Raw genomic sequence first — 16,317 nt, 5'->3', positions numbered from 1 at the left:
GAAGGAAGGAAGGAAGGAAGGAAGGAAGGAAGGAAGGAAGGAAGGAAGGAAGGAAGGAAGAAAGAAAACAAAGGCAGAACCTTAGCCTGAAAGGCAGGGATGAGGGACAGCCAAGGCAAGAATTTAAAAAGAGCAGCAAGCCGTAATGCTGGATCTCAACACAGGTTTCTGTAACTGATGGTCCCACAGTCTCCTCTGAAAGTGATTTTAGTTTGGGTAGGTAAATACTATAACTCAACACAGAATAGGCTGCAGAGGAATTCTGTCTTCTGTCTGATTCACAGTGGCTAAAGGACAAAGCGCTGTCCTCCCTTATAACACACCACCACCTTGAAAGAGAAAGCTCTACATCAGTTTCCTCCTGAGGGAATGAAATGGCAGGAGCCCCTCAAATTTACTGAGTCCCATGAATCCACACAACTGAGCACTTTGATCTTTGACAAGATCTTAGTGCCAAGCACTAACACGATCACTCTTTCTTTTTCTTATTTCTCCTCCACGTTTTTTTCACTATATTCATTTGATCCTTTTTCATGTGCCTATGGACTATTTTATTTGTCTCTTTCAAAACTGATTTTACTTTTGGCAGAACTGCTTTATAGCTACAGAGGAAGAAAAAATTCTTTCTGTGGGTAAATGAAGGAAAAATTGGAAGAAAAAGTTAAAGGTTGGGGAGCCTGGGTGGCTCAGTCAGTTGGGTGTCCAACTCTTGGTTTCAGCTTAGGTCGTGGACTCAGGGTCATGGGGTCAAGCCCCACATCAAGCTTTCCCTCCCCCTCTACTCCTCCCCCCCCCCACCCACTGGCACTCTCTATCAAATAAATAAATAAAATCTTTAAAAAAAAAAAAAGTTAAAGGTTAATTACTCTACCACCCCCTGCCATATTTTAAAATTAAAGTAATCTAGGGGTACCTGGGTGGCTCAGTTGGTTATGCATCTGAACTCATCTCAGGTCATTATCTCAGGGGCCTGGGATGCAGCCCCACTATCATATCAGGCTCCATGCTCAGTGGGAAGTCTGCTTATCCCTCTGCCCCTCCCTCCAGCTCCTACTCTCTAACAAATAAAATCTTAAAAACTAAATAAATTAATCAAACTAAATTAAATCAAAGTAAAATAGTTTTGTAAAGAGAAAAGGAACAAATAGAGTTTCGGGGGTGGGGGGTGCCATTCAATGCTGCTTTTATGGGAGATGATCTTACAGCAAGCACTCTAAAACAGAGAACCAGGCAAGATTACTGTAATGGTAAGAACCATACATATGAGCTCAGATGCAGACAAAGGTCAATACATGTACAAGTATTTACTGAGCACCTACTAGGCCAGGCCAGTTCAATAATTATGTGACCACTATCATCTATTATCTTTGAAAAAAAATCCAATTGTCAGGGCACACAAAGAGCTAACAAATCAAATTTAAGATGACAGCTATAATGAAACCACCTCATGGCCACTTCAAAGAAAATACCACAGGAAGAAAAAAACTAATCAGTAAGGATTCTAGTCATATCCACAGTGAAAAGAAGACAAAGAATCACCAGCAGCACTCCAGCCCTTCTGTGACCAGGGAAGGGGCAGTGACCACACAGTTACACATCTCCAGGAAGTGTCTGATTATAAACCTAGTTAAAGTACATTCACTGGGTCCAGCTGGAATTATGTGGGACAACTGGTTCCTCTAAAAAGGGTAAAATAGGGGCTCCTGGATGGCGCTCCTGGATGGCTCAGTTGGTTAAGTGTCTAACTTCAGCTCAGGTCATGATCTCAGGGTCCTGGGATAGAGCCCCACATAGGGCTGCTCCCTGCTCAGCAGGGATTCTATTTGTCCCTCTCCCTTTGCCCTTCCCCCTGCTCATGCTCTCCATGTCTCTCAAATAGGTAAATAAAATCTTTTAAAAATTTTTTAATAGAGGGGCGCCTGGGTGGCTCAGTCGTCAAGCGTCTGCCTTCAGCTCAGGTCATGATCCCAGGGTCCTGGGATCGAGCCCCGCATCGGGGTCCCTGCTCCGCAGGAAGTCTGCTTCTCCCTCACCCATTCCCCCTGCTTGTGTTCCCTCTCTCACTGTGTCTCTGTCAAATAAATAAATAAAATCTTCTAAAAAAAAAACTAAAAAAAAATTTTCTAATAGAAAGGGTAAAACAGTATAAAATGACTCCACAAACCTGAAGAGCCACTAATAATTAAATATATTCATTTTAAGCAAATATATCAAAACATATTAAATAATCAGAGTTATGTCTCACATATTTGTTTTAACTTCAACTCTACATTGCTTAAAATCATGTACCTCAACCAGTGACACAAGATAGAAACAGGAGGGAAAGAGCATATAGCAAGTTAACAAAGAATGCCAGGATCAAGTCACTTGTCTTCACTAATAATTTAATGGTCCCATCCATCCATCCATCTTTACTTCCTTCCTTCCTTCCATTAACTTGCTTCGTTCAGCATTAGAGTTTAAGTTTGGAAAGTCACTGCCACAAAGACATAAAAAGCTTGTGGGAATTTTGGAAGACGTTTATAAAACACCACAGGAATTCTCTAAATTTATCTAAAGTCCTGTAAGAAGCCAAATCTAACCACACACACTCCTTCCCGTACAGCAGGGATTGGCAAACTACGGCCCCTGAGCCAAATCTGGCCCACTGGCCGTTTTTATACAGCCCAGAACCAACAACAGTTCTTACATTTTTAAATGGCTAAAGAAAGAACTCAAAAAAAGGGTAATATCTCCTGACATGTGGAAATTAAATGTAATTCAAATTTTAGTGTCGATTAATAAAGTTTTATTGGTGTACGCCACCTCATTTATTTACCTGTTGCCTATGACTTTTGTGCTACAATGGCTGCGCAGAGTAGCTACATGAGGGGGACCATATGAAAGATGATCTGGCCCAAAACATCTACCCAAACCTGCCCTAAAAGTTGCTACTAATTTGCCTTGAAATAACTGGCTTTAGCTATGTAGATTTGCAGAAGAGACTCCAGATGGTTTTATTGAATACCATCTGAGCAATAGAATAGAGAAACTGTTTTATCTCATTATAGCTAAGCTAAAAGCAAGCAAATCCCTATGACTTTTTTTTCCAACCATATTCTTTAACAAAGAAAGTAGTCTTTCACCACTTTATTCTTTCTAGTTGGGAAAGAGTTATAAGAATATTACTTGTCTTACTTCCTCTACTACTTAAGGAGCCCAAAATCTTCCACTTACATACAAAGTACACCAGGATATATATCTCAGTGTTCTTTTCCTGAAAGGGACAGAAAATACCATAAAGTGCAAAGCAGTGGCTCATGGTCACTTTTTCACATAATTACCTAAGACTACCTCAATATTACCTCCTTACTTAGAGTAAAATCTTCAGTATATTCTCCCTAACTCAAAGCTTTTTGGTAGGAAATTTTTCATACCTACAAAAAATTGAAAGAATAGGTCAATAAGACTTCCTACAAACCTTGCCTAGACTCTCAAGTACATGCTGCCATATTTGTTTCACCCATTTCTCTCTTTTCTAGTAGAAGTAACTGATTCTCTAGAAAATAATCTGTAGACCATCATAACACTTCAACCTAAATACTTTAGCAACCAGTACCAGGATACTAGTTTTCAATACCAGCATATTAATAAGAAAACAGAGGTACAAAACTACAGAGAAGGTATAAAAAAATTTTTTTGAGTTGTTCCCCCCCCCCCCGAACCCCACCCCTCCAGGTTAACGAAAATACAGGTAACCTCTGAAATCCCAATAATCCACAAAGTTAACCCTGGGGTGTTAGCTTACTGAGTAGCATAAGAGTAGTCTGACTAATATCATGATTATCAAAAGAGATCAGGACAGCTTAGACTCTCTACCTCCTACGCTCAATGACTGCTCCTTTGCAGGAAAGACCATATCTCTGGCACTTACCTAAGGGCAGCAGCATGGTATGTGTCAACGTAATCAGAAATGAAGAGCTCTCGGTTCTTGATAACTGGGTCTGTAATGACAAGTTCTCTTCCAGAGTCTGTCAAAATAATTAAGAAGATATTACAATTGAGCCTCCCAAAAGAATTAAAAAAATTTTTGCAAAATCTTTCTTTCAGGTTCACCTGCCACTAAAGAAAGTACAATAAATAACCAGGTCTGGTCAGGAGGAATAATAACAGGAACAAAGTATCCTGTTGGGTATGTTTTACACCTTTTACTAAATCCCCACATTTTGCTGAAATGCATTAAGCAATTAATGAAAAAAGAAGGGAAAAAAAAGAGGAAACAACTATCACATTTTAACAAACTTATAAACTACTGAAATATTTAGTGATCCTGTCCATTTTAATTTCTTGTTGCTATATATTCCAGAATAGAGTGAAATCACACTGTTTCTGTTGGAAAAAAAATAACCAAGTTACTAATTTTAATTAGGAACCATAATTTAACTGTTTTAACAGAAAATTTTATAGTTTCAAAAAAGGAAAAAACTAGTGAGTTATAAATTCACTATAAATTCTTGGGGTGCCTGAGTGGTTCAGTCGGTTAAACATCTGCCTTCAGCTCAGGTCATGGTCCTGGCTACCTGCCTGCTCAGCAGGAGGCCTGCTTTTCTATCTCCCTCTGCCACTCCCCCTGCTTGAGCTCTCTCACTCTCTCAAATAAGTAAATTAATAAATCTTTAAAAAAAAAAATCATTCTTCAAAACTGTGTTTGATTACTGCTTTGTTGACTCAAAACCTGTCACCAAAAGCAGTGTGGACCAGTGGGAAGAGTACAGACATCAGAGTTGAACAAACTGGATCCCAGCCTGGCTGGACCACTTAGAAGACATGTCACCTGGCAACTCCTTGAGCATCTCTATATCGGTTTCCTCACCTGAAAGTGGGCAATGACAAACTCTAACTTGTATGATTAATGGGTAACAAATGTGAATCAGCTAGCATGAGGCCCAGCACCACTCAAAAAATCAATAAAAATGCACAATTATACATCAGAACAAATGCAATACACATTCTATGTGCATATCTCATGAGTCAATAAAATTACTGAGTAGAAACTACAATGCCAGGGCAAGAAAAAAAAGATGCTCTGAACTACCTTCCTGATTATTCTGAAAGTCAAGATGCAAACTGGGGGCGCCTGGGTGGCTCAGATGGTTAAGCATCTGCCTTCGGCTCGGGTCATGATTCCGGGGTCCTGGGATCGAGCCCCACATCAGGCTCCTGGCTCAGTGGGGAGCCCACTTCTCCCCCTCCCTCTACCTCTCCCCCTGCTCATGCTCTCTCTCTCTCTGTATCTGTGTCTCAAATGAATAAATAAAATCTTTAAAAAAAAGATGCAAACTGAATCCCAAACCACTCAGGAAAGCCATGCTTTCAAAACTGAAGTTCACAGCCCTGAATGCAGAAGTGCAATCATACAGATTATTGAAAAGGAAAAAAGAAATAAAACGTGACCCTAGTGTTTTAAGTATTATTAGTTCATCATCAGGGGAGAAAAAGTAATTTAAAAAATGAAATTGCTGTTATTTCCAAAGAAGACCTATCTCTCTTCCAAGTTTAAGGGGAAGATGCTATTGGCACATCTCTCCGATTGTTTGGGGTTTTTTTTAAGGCAAAAATAATGAAAGAACTCAGCAAAAGTATATAAATAAACATTTCAGTAATGTCCTTAGTTACAAAAAGTTTTTTCAGAGACACTTTTTCATAGTGGTTATCTCCATTTAATGAGTATCTTTAGAAACAGCCTTGTCCAAAGCTAAGAAAATGTAAAAACCAAACCAGGACATATTTACCATTTTCATTATGCCGATCCTGAACCAAATGCTGGTACACAGAATCTGGAACTTCAGACTGACGGTAGTACCATTTGACGTTCATGAGTAGATGGTCCCTCTTACTCTGAAAAGGAAAATCTAACAGCATTAGGAACAGGATTTCGGGTGCCCACAGCTGTATACCATACCCATGATCAAAAGCCCCTGTAAACAGGTGGAGAGGCAGAGAGGGAGACTCACAATTATCACCACGACCACAAAAATACATAAGTCAATGAAGAGGTCAAAGATGTTTTTAATCCCAGCCATCACACCCTCTAACCCTATTGCTCAAAACACATCCCTAGAAACCAAAGGAGACCAAACTTGAACCTATAAATCTCCCCAGTTTAACTAATTCATTCAATATTGTGTTATTTAGCATAAACTATACAAAACTACATGAACACATCCTTCTATCTAAATTCTCAGTCATTTTGGTAAATATTTATAAATTGTGTCAGCACAGCGTCAAGGCCACTAAGGGCAATAGTTAGAAAAACCTTACCCTGCAAGGTCTGGCACGAGGTCATGTCTCCAAGGTGCGCCCATCTCCCAGACTGAACTACGGTCCCTCTACGGTACTGCCCCCGACTTGCAGTAATTGCCACAGTCCAACAGACACACAGAATGTGGGCCGTGGTTTAAGTCCTAGCAATCCATGGAGCAGGGGATCCTATCTTACTTACCTTCAAATTTCCAAAGAATGGAACAACTTGTCCATAGATATTTATGAATAATAAATATCTAATAAATATCTAATAAAGTTCTATGATGATCAGGGGCCCCTAAATGTCTGTGGGACACTTAGCCATGTTATCCCCAGAAGTTAACATGGCTCCTGGTTCATTCAAAGAATAAAGGAGGAAATACTGCCTTTCTATTTGAAGGCTATGGGGCTACAGCCTGAGGGAGACTGTCTCTATACACCTGGTTGTGAGAGAGCTGAACATGGCAAGTGCACTAAGGCTTCCCAAGGCCTCATAAAATAATTTCTAACCCAGGTGAGGGCCTTAAGAGACCTCCCCAAGGTGAATGCAGTATCATTCCTCTTAGCAGTGTCTACCTTCTCACGACAGGTCGGAGGTGAGTCAGAAATGAATGAGAACTAAAATTCAAGACACATCTCTTGTTTATGAAGGAGGTGACCACGTCTAAAATATGTCAAAGGAGTCTCCCTTAATAAAGTAAGATGCTTTCTGCTTAAATGAGAGGTATGTATATAGTCTTCACTAAAAGGCCAGAAAGGCTTCCAAAAAAAACCAACAACAAAAACCTTCACTAAAATACTTAAGCCATTTAAATTACTAGAAATAAAAGAACTGCCAAAAGTCTTGATGAACTCAAATGTGAAGAAGTGCTATTCCAAAGTGAGTATCATCAACACCAGGGTTCATACTTTCTAATTAACTGTGAAAAAAGACAGGCCTACAAAAACAAGGCATCATTATTGCTTTGAATAAAACAGACTATACACAAAGAATAAACCTACATAATGGTACTTTTTAGTTTTTATCCATTTTGCACTTTATATTCTATGCTGTTTATACTAAAGGTGGGACAATCAAGTTGAATCAGTGTTATATAAAAAGAATAAATGTTACATGCAAGAGTTTATACACAAGAGCAATTACTCCCTGCAGAGGATTATGAAGGAGGTGACATCCGACCTGGGGGGAAAAAATGGGAAAGATTTCAGTGGATCCTTTCTAGGCAAAGGAGACCTGAGGAAGACATAAAAATAGAGAAAAGAGAGAGGAAGCACTAGACATCCCCCCGGTCCATCTGCATGTAGCACAGGAAAACGTTCTGCATGGTATGGAGAAGAATTGGAATCCTGCCTTTAGTGGGTTTTTCTCTGGACAAGCGGGGTCCTCCATCTCTATTGCTGACCAAATACACAGGCAGTGAGGGACAACACACCAGGTGGTGAGAAAGCAACTAAAAGATTACAGTTTCCCCCCAAGGCACAGCAATAAACAGCAGGGCCAGGATGAGGCAAACCAGGGGGAGGGGCAGAGGCTGTTTGGAGGTAACTCAAAGAATAAACTCGCCTAAGTTAATACACTGTCTCATATGAGGGTTCTCACCTTCAGCATTGCTGACATTTGGTCCAGATAAGTCTGTTGTGGGTGCCTATCCTGTGCACTGCTTATTAGCAGCATTCCTGGCCTCCAACCACTAAATGCCAGAGGCACCCCTCCCTCATTGGGACAACCAAAAAAATGTGTCCACACGTTGCCAAATGTTCCCTGAGGGGAAAAAATTACTCCCCCCACCCCGGTTGAAAACCAGTGGTCTAACAGTTTCTTTTTTAAGGAAAGCTAAACCAGAATGGTGAGAATAAAGCCTGGTTTAAGCACTACCAGAAGGGAACATGGAATGTAGGTAAGAACATGGTAAAGTCTGTCAAAAGTTGGGTTCGAACCCCATCTTCACCACCTCCTAGCTACATGACTGTGGGCGTGTTAGTAAGATATTCTGAGCCTCCCCTTTTCTGTAAAACAGGAATACTGAAACCTACCTAACAGATGACTGAAAGAAGGAGAAAGATGGAAAAGTGTCTGGAACTGAGTAGGCACTCAGTTTTCTGTTAGTAGGTGACCATAACCAGTGCTTCACAGAAAAATTTCAGGAACTTTGCTGAGAACCATAAGAGTTATTTCTTCATGAGAATATGGTTTCTTTCAAGAGATGAGAGATATTCAGTCCCTTAACTACTAATGGATGCCTCAGTGCTCACAGTAATGAACTACTTAACAGGGCTCAAAGGAATTCAGATCTACTAGCAGTCTTAGAAACCGTGTTCTGAAATCTATACTTCCATGTATTTTTTTTTAACACATCTAAGATGTCTGAAAACCTGAGGGACAACAGAAATAAGCTCTTAAAGGTACCCTAACTGGCAATCATACAATGTCTATTTTTCAGAACCAAGCCAGCAATTCTGGCTACCTTTTGAGGTTTAATATCTATGTTAACTTCTGACTCTCACACACTTAATGATCTCACACACACACACACACACACACACAATTACTGCTCTGGTTTATTTGTATCTAGATTTATGACTCCTAATACCAGAGGCAAGTATATACAAAGGCAGTTGAAAGCCTACTGGATTTCCTAATGCAGTACTACCTAATCACCAGGGAGTGGCAGCATTGCGTTTAAAAAAAGCCTCCAGAATCTTAATTCCGGATACAACAGAACAAAAGGTAGATTCAAAGTAAACAAGTTTTGAACAAACATTAAGTAGCTGTAACAGACGTAATCTTTCGAAACAGGCCTGGAAGTTAAAGATTAAACGTCTATAAAAGGAGGCGATGTGCTGTTTCAGACAGTACTAGACTAAAATAATCTAGCCTTCTAGTCCTGTCTGCAATCACTAGTTTGCTGGGGACAACCTCAGTAGAGTCACCTGGCCATCTGACAAATGTGGGGGAGAACAACAGGATTTCTAGAATTGCATTTCATTTTATATGCTTATATCTAGATTTCTTCCCCAGACAAAACCAACAGATAAAGTGGGGTTGGGGGAGAGCCTCCTGTTTTCTCCACATCAACATAATGACATCAGCTAACATTAGCATCCTAAAGAGGTTTTACAAATTAAAAAGCCATCTTTCCTGGAAGCTGCGTGCAGTGAGGAACAGCAAAGGGGAACAGAGCAGCGCACCCCCTTCTCCTGGTTAATGGTCCCAAAGCTGCCTCAGACACACAGGTGCTGCCCAATATTAACCACAGGATATCTTCGTGTTCTTCCCACTGTTCATTAGACAAAGACCGCTGCTCAGAATCACAGAAAACTGAAAGCAAAAGTAAACTTAGGTATGAATCAGGGTTTTGCAACTGACTTGGGCAAATGACTTCTCCAAGTCTCACTACTCTCATACATAAAATGAGGGGAAATAATTCTGCCACATTCAGTTGTGAGGATTAAATAAATTAATATGAGTAAAGTGAACTGGCTCTCAGTAAGTGTTGGATATTACTATCGTACAGATAGTCTACAGATGCAGACAGGAATCAAGCTACAAGAGGTTTACTTATACATTTTGCTTTTCCCAGATTCAAAATTAAGCTGGTAAGAGCAATACAAAAATAAATCATGTAGCAAAGTAGGGGGGAAGAATTTCCACTTTTGCAACAATTTGAGAAGCATATCAAGTATTTTTAATAAATAGGCCTGCCTCATTACCAACTAGTGATATAACTGTACAACTCCATAAAGGTCAAAATGGTTATAAGTGACACATTTTAAACAGAATGCTGAATAAAGAGGGAAGTGGTGAGAAGCTTCCCATGTGAAGGCACCCTGGGGTATATTTCTGGATACAGAGAAGAGCCCACTGAGAAGTAAATAATTTCCCACCATTTTATCTTTAGAGAGAGAGAGATCTGACTGACTGTACAGGAAGTAGGAAGCACCAGCTCTAAGGAAAAACCACCACACAGGAACGTGTCCAATGTGCTTACAGTAAGGTTTCCAAGGATAACTGTGTAAATAAGTAGAGCAGTTGATCCTGGGTTAAATTAATGGATTCTTCCACATCACTGGCCTGGACTTCTCTGAAAGGAGGGATGTATGTAAATTTAAGGAAATAATTTAATTGAGGACAAAACCCATCCCTACCTGGGTTTAGAAAAAAGACAAACAGCTTAATATTGGGTGTTTGGGAACAGAACAGGAGGATTTGTAGAGCTATGAATATCAGGCAATGGACTGAAAATTAATGAACTAAAAAATCAGAACTGAAATTAAACATTCAGGATGAGGTAACTAACAAAGGTAGACTAGGAGAAAGGGAAGGCAAAGAGGAGGCTGCTGTTGAAGGGACTGGTTCATTTTATCGGCAGCACAGAATTCAACCATCCCAAATAAATATAAGATCCAAGGCCAAGAAGTAAATTTCCCTTCCTAGAGATCTTCATGATTATTAATACAGTAGCTTCACGGATTAAATAGCCAATCTGAATCTTTCCTAAGACCAGTCTTGATATCATCTGAAAAAACATGTTAACATTAAAAAATAAATGAGGGCACCTGGGTGGCTCAGTTGGTTAGGCGACTGCCTTCGGCTCAGGTCATGATCCTGGAGTCCCGGGATCGGGTCCGCATCAGGCTCCCTGCTCAGCGGGGAGTCTACTTCTCTCTCTGACCCTCCCCCCCTCTCATGTGCTCTCTCTCTCATTCTCGCTCTCTCAAATAAATAAATAAAATCTTTAAAAATAAAATAATAAAAAAATAAAAAATAAATGAAATATGGGGGGTGGTGGTTGGAGGTCACACATGACCAACAGGACAAGTGCAGAGATTATTTTATACAATATGGAGGAGGACCCCCAACCCAGGATGGGAACAACAATAATTTTAAATTCACCTGCATTATATAGGAAAGACCTTCTTTGTCCCATCAATCACCTACCAGCTCCTGCAGATACCATCGGGGCTCTCAAAGCCCTCCAAATAACCCCAGCTATCCCTCCTCTGTTACCAAATTTGACAGAAGGATCAGGCCAAAGACAACTAAGCAAGATATAAAGATGGATACCATCACATAAAAAAACTTTGCAAAGTCAAAATAATCTGCTAGAGGTAATAATTGGTGAACTTCCCTCAAATTTTTAACTGCTTAGTTCTTGAGAGCTTGCATTTCAAATAATGGAAGATCTAGATTCAGAGTCAGGTGAAATCAGACCAAAATTCTTATTTTTCTAAAGCGAAAATAGCCAATCAGGTTTTTCCAGAAATTTGAAAGTAGAAGTACCTACTATTTGTATACTAGATGGCTTAAGAAAATATCTTTTGAAGAAACTTTTCATGTACTTCCACAACGTGGTGATAATAAGGCTAAGAGTTATATGAATATTAAAGGTTTACTGTATAATTCAGATATATCTACACAAACTGAATTGATGTTAGGACACTAAGCTGGGGGGGGGGGCGAGAAAGTGGGGGAGGAGATGACAATGGTCCACCAGAGACATAACGCCCTCTCTTTCCAGTTTAAAGTGAAAAAATTAAAAATAACAATAATAAAAAAATAAAGTTAAAGGGGCATTTCAATCCTGCTGGGTCCACCTCCACCCACAAGGAGATGCCTTTTGGGAAGACTGCCCTCAAAAGACCTTAGGGACACAGTCTTAACTGGCTCCAATATTCCTGACTCTGAGGGAGGGGAGAAGGGGCAGCAGACAATGCGGTCAAGGCCTACTGTTCTTCTCCAAGGCCAAACAAAGGTAAGTCCAGGAATATGCACAGAAGAATCCAATCTAAAGATAAGCTTTCTGTATCAGAGGATCCTACTGAACTATGTAGATAAACATCAGGGCTAATTGAGATCAATCAAAATGAAATCAGGTAGGAAATATCTTGTAATATTTCAAGCCACTGCTCTATTCCTAACATGAGACACTAGGAATATAACAGTTTCTATATTTATATCTAAATGGCTTTATAGTCATCACAGCTCAAAATGCCATGAAAGAGCTTTAGAAAAACGTAACAAGGCTTGGCCATTAAGGTCCATCCATCTCAGAGTTCTGCTCTCCCACGGGTACCAAGAGAGAAAGCCAAAACATTGATTCCAGAATCTTGTTCTCAAAGGAGAAGAAAGGGCTTTGAGTATCCCCTCCTACCAGGCTATCATATACAAATCTCCCAAATGTACTAAGAAGTATTTTGTCTCCTTTTATTTGGGCAGATGGAGTAAGGGAGAGTAAATCTCTTACTGCCACTGAGTAAACAAAGTATCCACTCTTGTTTTATCTTAAAATGCCTTCTTCCAACTTTCTTAAGTGTGCAGGATGCAGACCTGCAGGAGTCACGCTCTACACCCCACTGCCCAGGGGGGACTGAGCACATCTCCCTTCTGGTGGCCGTATCACTTGAGTTTCATAGTCCTGTTTAATGGAGTAATGGTTATAATTTGTGTGTCAACTTGACTGTGCTAAGGGATGTCCAGATAGCTGGTAAAACAGTTCTGGGTGTGTCCAGGAGGGTATTTCTGGAAGAGATTAGAATTTGATTCAGTAGACTGAGTAAACAGATCTGACTTCAATGTGGGCAGGCATCACCCAATCTGTTTGGGGCTGAACAGGACAAAAAAAGCAAAGAAAAGATACATTCACTCTCTTTCCTGAGCTGTGACATCCATCTTTTCCTACCACCAGATGTCTGAGCTCCTGGTTCTCGGGCCTTCGAACTCCAGCACTTACACCAGCGACCCTGGGTTCTCAGGCCTTTAGCCTCAAACTGGGAGTTAGATGACTGGCTCCCCTGATTATCAGGCCCTTGGACATGGACTGAACTATACCACCTGCTTTCTTAGTTCTCTATCTTGCAGATAGCAAATTATGGGACTTCTCTGTCTCCATAACCTTGTGAGACAATTCATATGGCATATATATTCCCCACATCTCTCTCCTATTGGTTTCTGTTTCTCTGGAGAACCCTAATACAAGTGGCTATTTATCATTTATTGGCATTTCCAAATGGACATAACCCGGGACTGCACAGGAGTCTACTCAGAACTAGCATAATGAATACTCTCTTTAAAGATAAACAGAGGAAAGAAATTGAGAAACAAAGCATATCCATTTGACTAAGGTGCTAACCAGCTGTAGGCACCAGAATCAAGGTTACAAGCTCATTTTCCAAACCTGTGGCACCTCAATCCAAAAGAATGTTTTCAAGAGATTGCATCAGCATCTGGATCCTGTAAGAGGATTTAAATCACATCGTATCAGATAAATCAGGTAAAGCAAGAAGGTGGAACTCTGGGAGTGAAGATGACTTTTTACATTGTTCACAACCAAGCTGTGCAAGTGACTGGTTACATACAAAACTCTGGAAAGATGACGCAACCAAAAATGTGCTGAAACCCAGGCTCTAATGATCAGAAATCATTTCTAAAAATCACTGTTTCTTGATGATATCTTATTTATTAAATTTCTGTCTTTAGGTTAATTATTTTTATAGTTTAATCTGGACAAAAGTCAGTCAATATTTTGGTAGGACCAAAAAGGTACTTGAAAATGAAATCATCTTCCACCTGCTAACTATGGAATCCAAGCTTATTAAGTAAGGCATTTTCTATCTAAGATTACACTGGGTAGGAACAATACAATTTTTAGACAACAGATTCCTTTATTTGCAGTGGAGAGACCAAAACTAAGCACAGGTGCCACCTGGGAAGACTCTTACCTCTTGGCCTCCCTTCACCTGTAAGAGGAGGCGGGGTTGCCAGGTGGTGTCCACTGTCCTTGTCCTCTTAGACTAAATAACAAGTTCATGTCACATACACATGAGTAAGCTACACTTAAAGGGAAACTTTATACATTGGGAGAGGTATATCAAACTACAGGGCATTCCTGTAATTTACCACATGTATCCTGTATATTATCATGACAAAAATACTAAATGTCAGATTCAGGATTTAAAAGCTCTCAAGTCTGCGTTGACAGATCAAGTTAGGAAGATGAAATTTCACAGATATATTAGGACTCTATACTTAAATCCCCAACATCTACTGTCCAAACCCAAAATAAATTCCCTCCCAAAAGCCAGTATTCTTGGGGTGCATGAGTGGCTCAGTTGTTAAGCATCTGGCTTCGGCTCCGGTCACGATCCCAGGAGCCCCACTTCGGGCTCCCTGCACAACAGGAAGCCTGCTTCTCCCTCTCCCCCTCCCCCTGCTTGTGTTCCCTCTCGCTGTCTCTCTGTCAAATAAATAAATAAAATCTTTAAAAAAAAAATAAAGTAAAATAAAATAAAAGCCAGTATTCTTTCCAGTAGCTATGATTTTATCAGATAAATTTATAACCACAAATTTTCTATTTGGCTCCAAATATTTCCCCAATAATGGAGGAAAAAACAGCTGTTCATAGCACAAGGAATTGCCAAATTGCCTTTAATCCGTACTAAATGGAATTAAACAATCCAGTGAATTTCTTTTTAAAAAAGTCAAGCTCAAATACTATAAAGTTTGACATCTTTGCAATACTTTGGTTGTTCTCTGTTGATGGTGGTGACAGCAACAGCAATTCTACTCACTGGGGATTTTACTCACCACTTCTACATGACCTAGCTAGAAAAGTTAGAGAGCTCTATCACAAACCAACAACAGGTCAGATGGCGTAGTAGTGAAAATGAAGTTAAAGAAAGAGGGGTTAAAACCTGGGCTAGAGGCTTCCAAAATTCTCTAGAAGTTTCACAAATAAAACAAATGATCACTTTAATTTTTAAATAAAAATTACTAACTTATGATTAAAGGCACATCACACTGATTTTGCTCTTAGAAACAGACGCTGAAATACCTTGAAAATATTTCACTGAGTCAACACATGCCTTACAGAAGTGGTTCTCAAACTTGTTAGACTCAGGATTCCTTACTCTCTTCAAAATTATTGAGGCATTCAAAGAACTTTTGTTTATGTGGGCTATATCTTATCAGTACTTACTATATTGGAAAATAAACATTAAAAAGTTTCAAGGTATTTTTTACTAAATCATTTAGCAATAACAAACTGACTACATGTTAACATAAATAATTGTAAAAAAATAACTAAAAATTTTAAAACAAAATTTAGGAAACAAATATATACATTTTCTTACTATGGCTTAAGATAACAGATTCTCATATCAGATACTTGCATTCCATCTATTGAGATATTACACATCATTTAGCCCTTGTAAAACTCCACTCTACACTCACGAAAGGAGAATGAAAAAGGCAAATGATACCTTAGCATAATTATGAAAACAGTCTGACCCTGCACACCCATGGACCAAACCTGAGAAAAGCTGTTCTATAGGATGAAATGAACAAGCTGTAAAAACACTCCCAGATGCCCTCCTCTTTTACCCTGGTAGTTTACACAATGGAAGTAAGCATGCTCCCCAAACAGAACCATGGAGATATGAAAGCACACATTCATTTAGAAGTAAGATACTATTAAGAATAGAAGACTTGGGGGGTGTGCGCCTGGGTGGCTCAGATGGTTAAGCGTCTGCTTGAAGCTCAGGTCATGATCCCAGGGTCCTGGGATTGAGCCCTGCATCAGGCTCCCTGCTTAGTGGGGAGCCTGCTTCTCCCTCTCCCTCTGCTTGTACTCTCTCTGTCAAATAAATAAGTAAAATCTATTTAAATTTTTTTTTAATTAAAAAAAAAAAATAGAAGATTGGGGGTGTCTAGGTGACTCAGTCAGCTACACGGTTAAGTGTCTGCCTTTAGCTCAGGTCATGATCCCAGGGTCCTGGGATAGAGCCCCACATTGGGCTCCCTGCTCAGGGGGAGTCTGCTTCTCCTTCTCCCTCTCCTCTGCCCCCACCCCAACCCCACTTGCTGACTTGTGCTCTCTCTCAAATAAATTCTTAAAGAAAAGAATAGGGGCGCCTGGGTGGCTCAGTCGTTAAGCATCTGCCTTCGGCTCAGGTCATGATCTCAGGGTCCTGGGATCGAGCCCCGCATCGGGCTCCCTGCTCTGTGGGAAGCCTGCTTCTCCTTCTCCCACTCCCCCT

The 16,317-nt window shown here is 40.0% G+C and overlaps 1 protein-coding gene across 3 annotated transcripts in view; it reads right to left on the bottom strand.

Annotated features, from left to right (window-relative positions):
* Positions 1 to 16,317, bottom strand: part of RERE (arginine-glutamic acid dipeptide repeats) — a 290,457-nt gene that overhangs the window by 166,945 nt on the left and 107,195 nt on the right. For all 3 annotated transcript variants that reach the window (XM_035019874.1, XM_035019876.1, XM_035019877.1), the window contains exons 5-6: positions 5,772 to 5,877; positions 3,914 to 4,010 (exon numbers count right to left, since the gene is read on the bottom strand). In XM_035019874.1, coding sequence (XP_034875765.1) covers positions 3,914 to 4,010; positions 5,772 to 5,877 — 203 coding nt within the window. The remainder of the gene's footprint in view (positions 1 to 3,913; positions 4,011 to 5,771; positions 5,878 to 16,317) is intronic.

This window comes from Mirounga leonina, unplaced genomic scaffold (assembly GCF_011800145.1).
Source record: "Mirounga leonina isolate KUSES-001 unplaced genomic scaffold, KU_Mleo_1.0 Mir_173, whole genome shotgun sequence".
Lineage (NCBI taxonomy): Eukaryota > Metazoa > Chordata > Mammalia > Carnivora > Phocidae > Mirounga > Mirounga leonina.
Note: the sequence above shows the minus strand (reverse complement) of the source record. Positions and strands in the feature narration are given on the sequence as shown.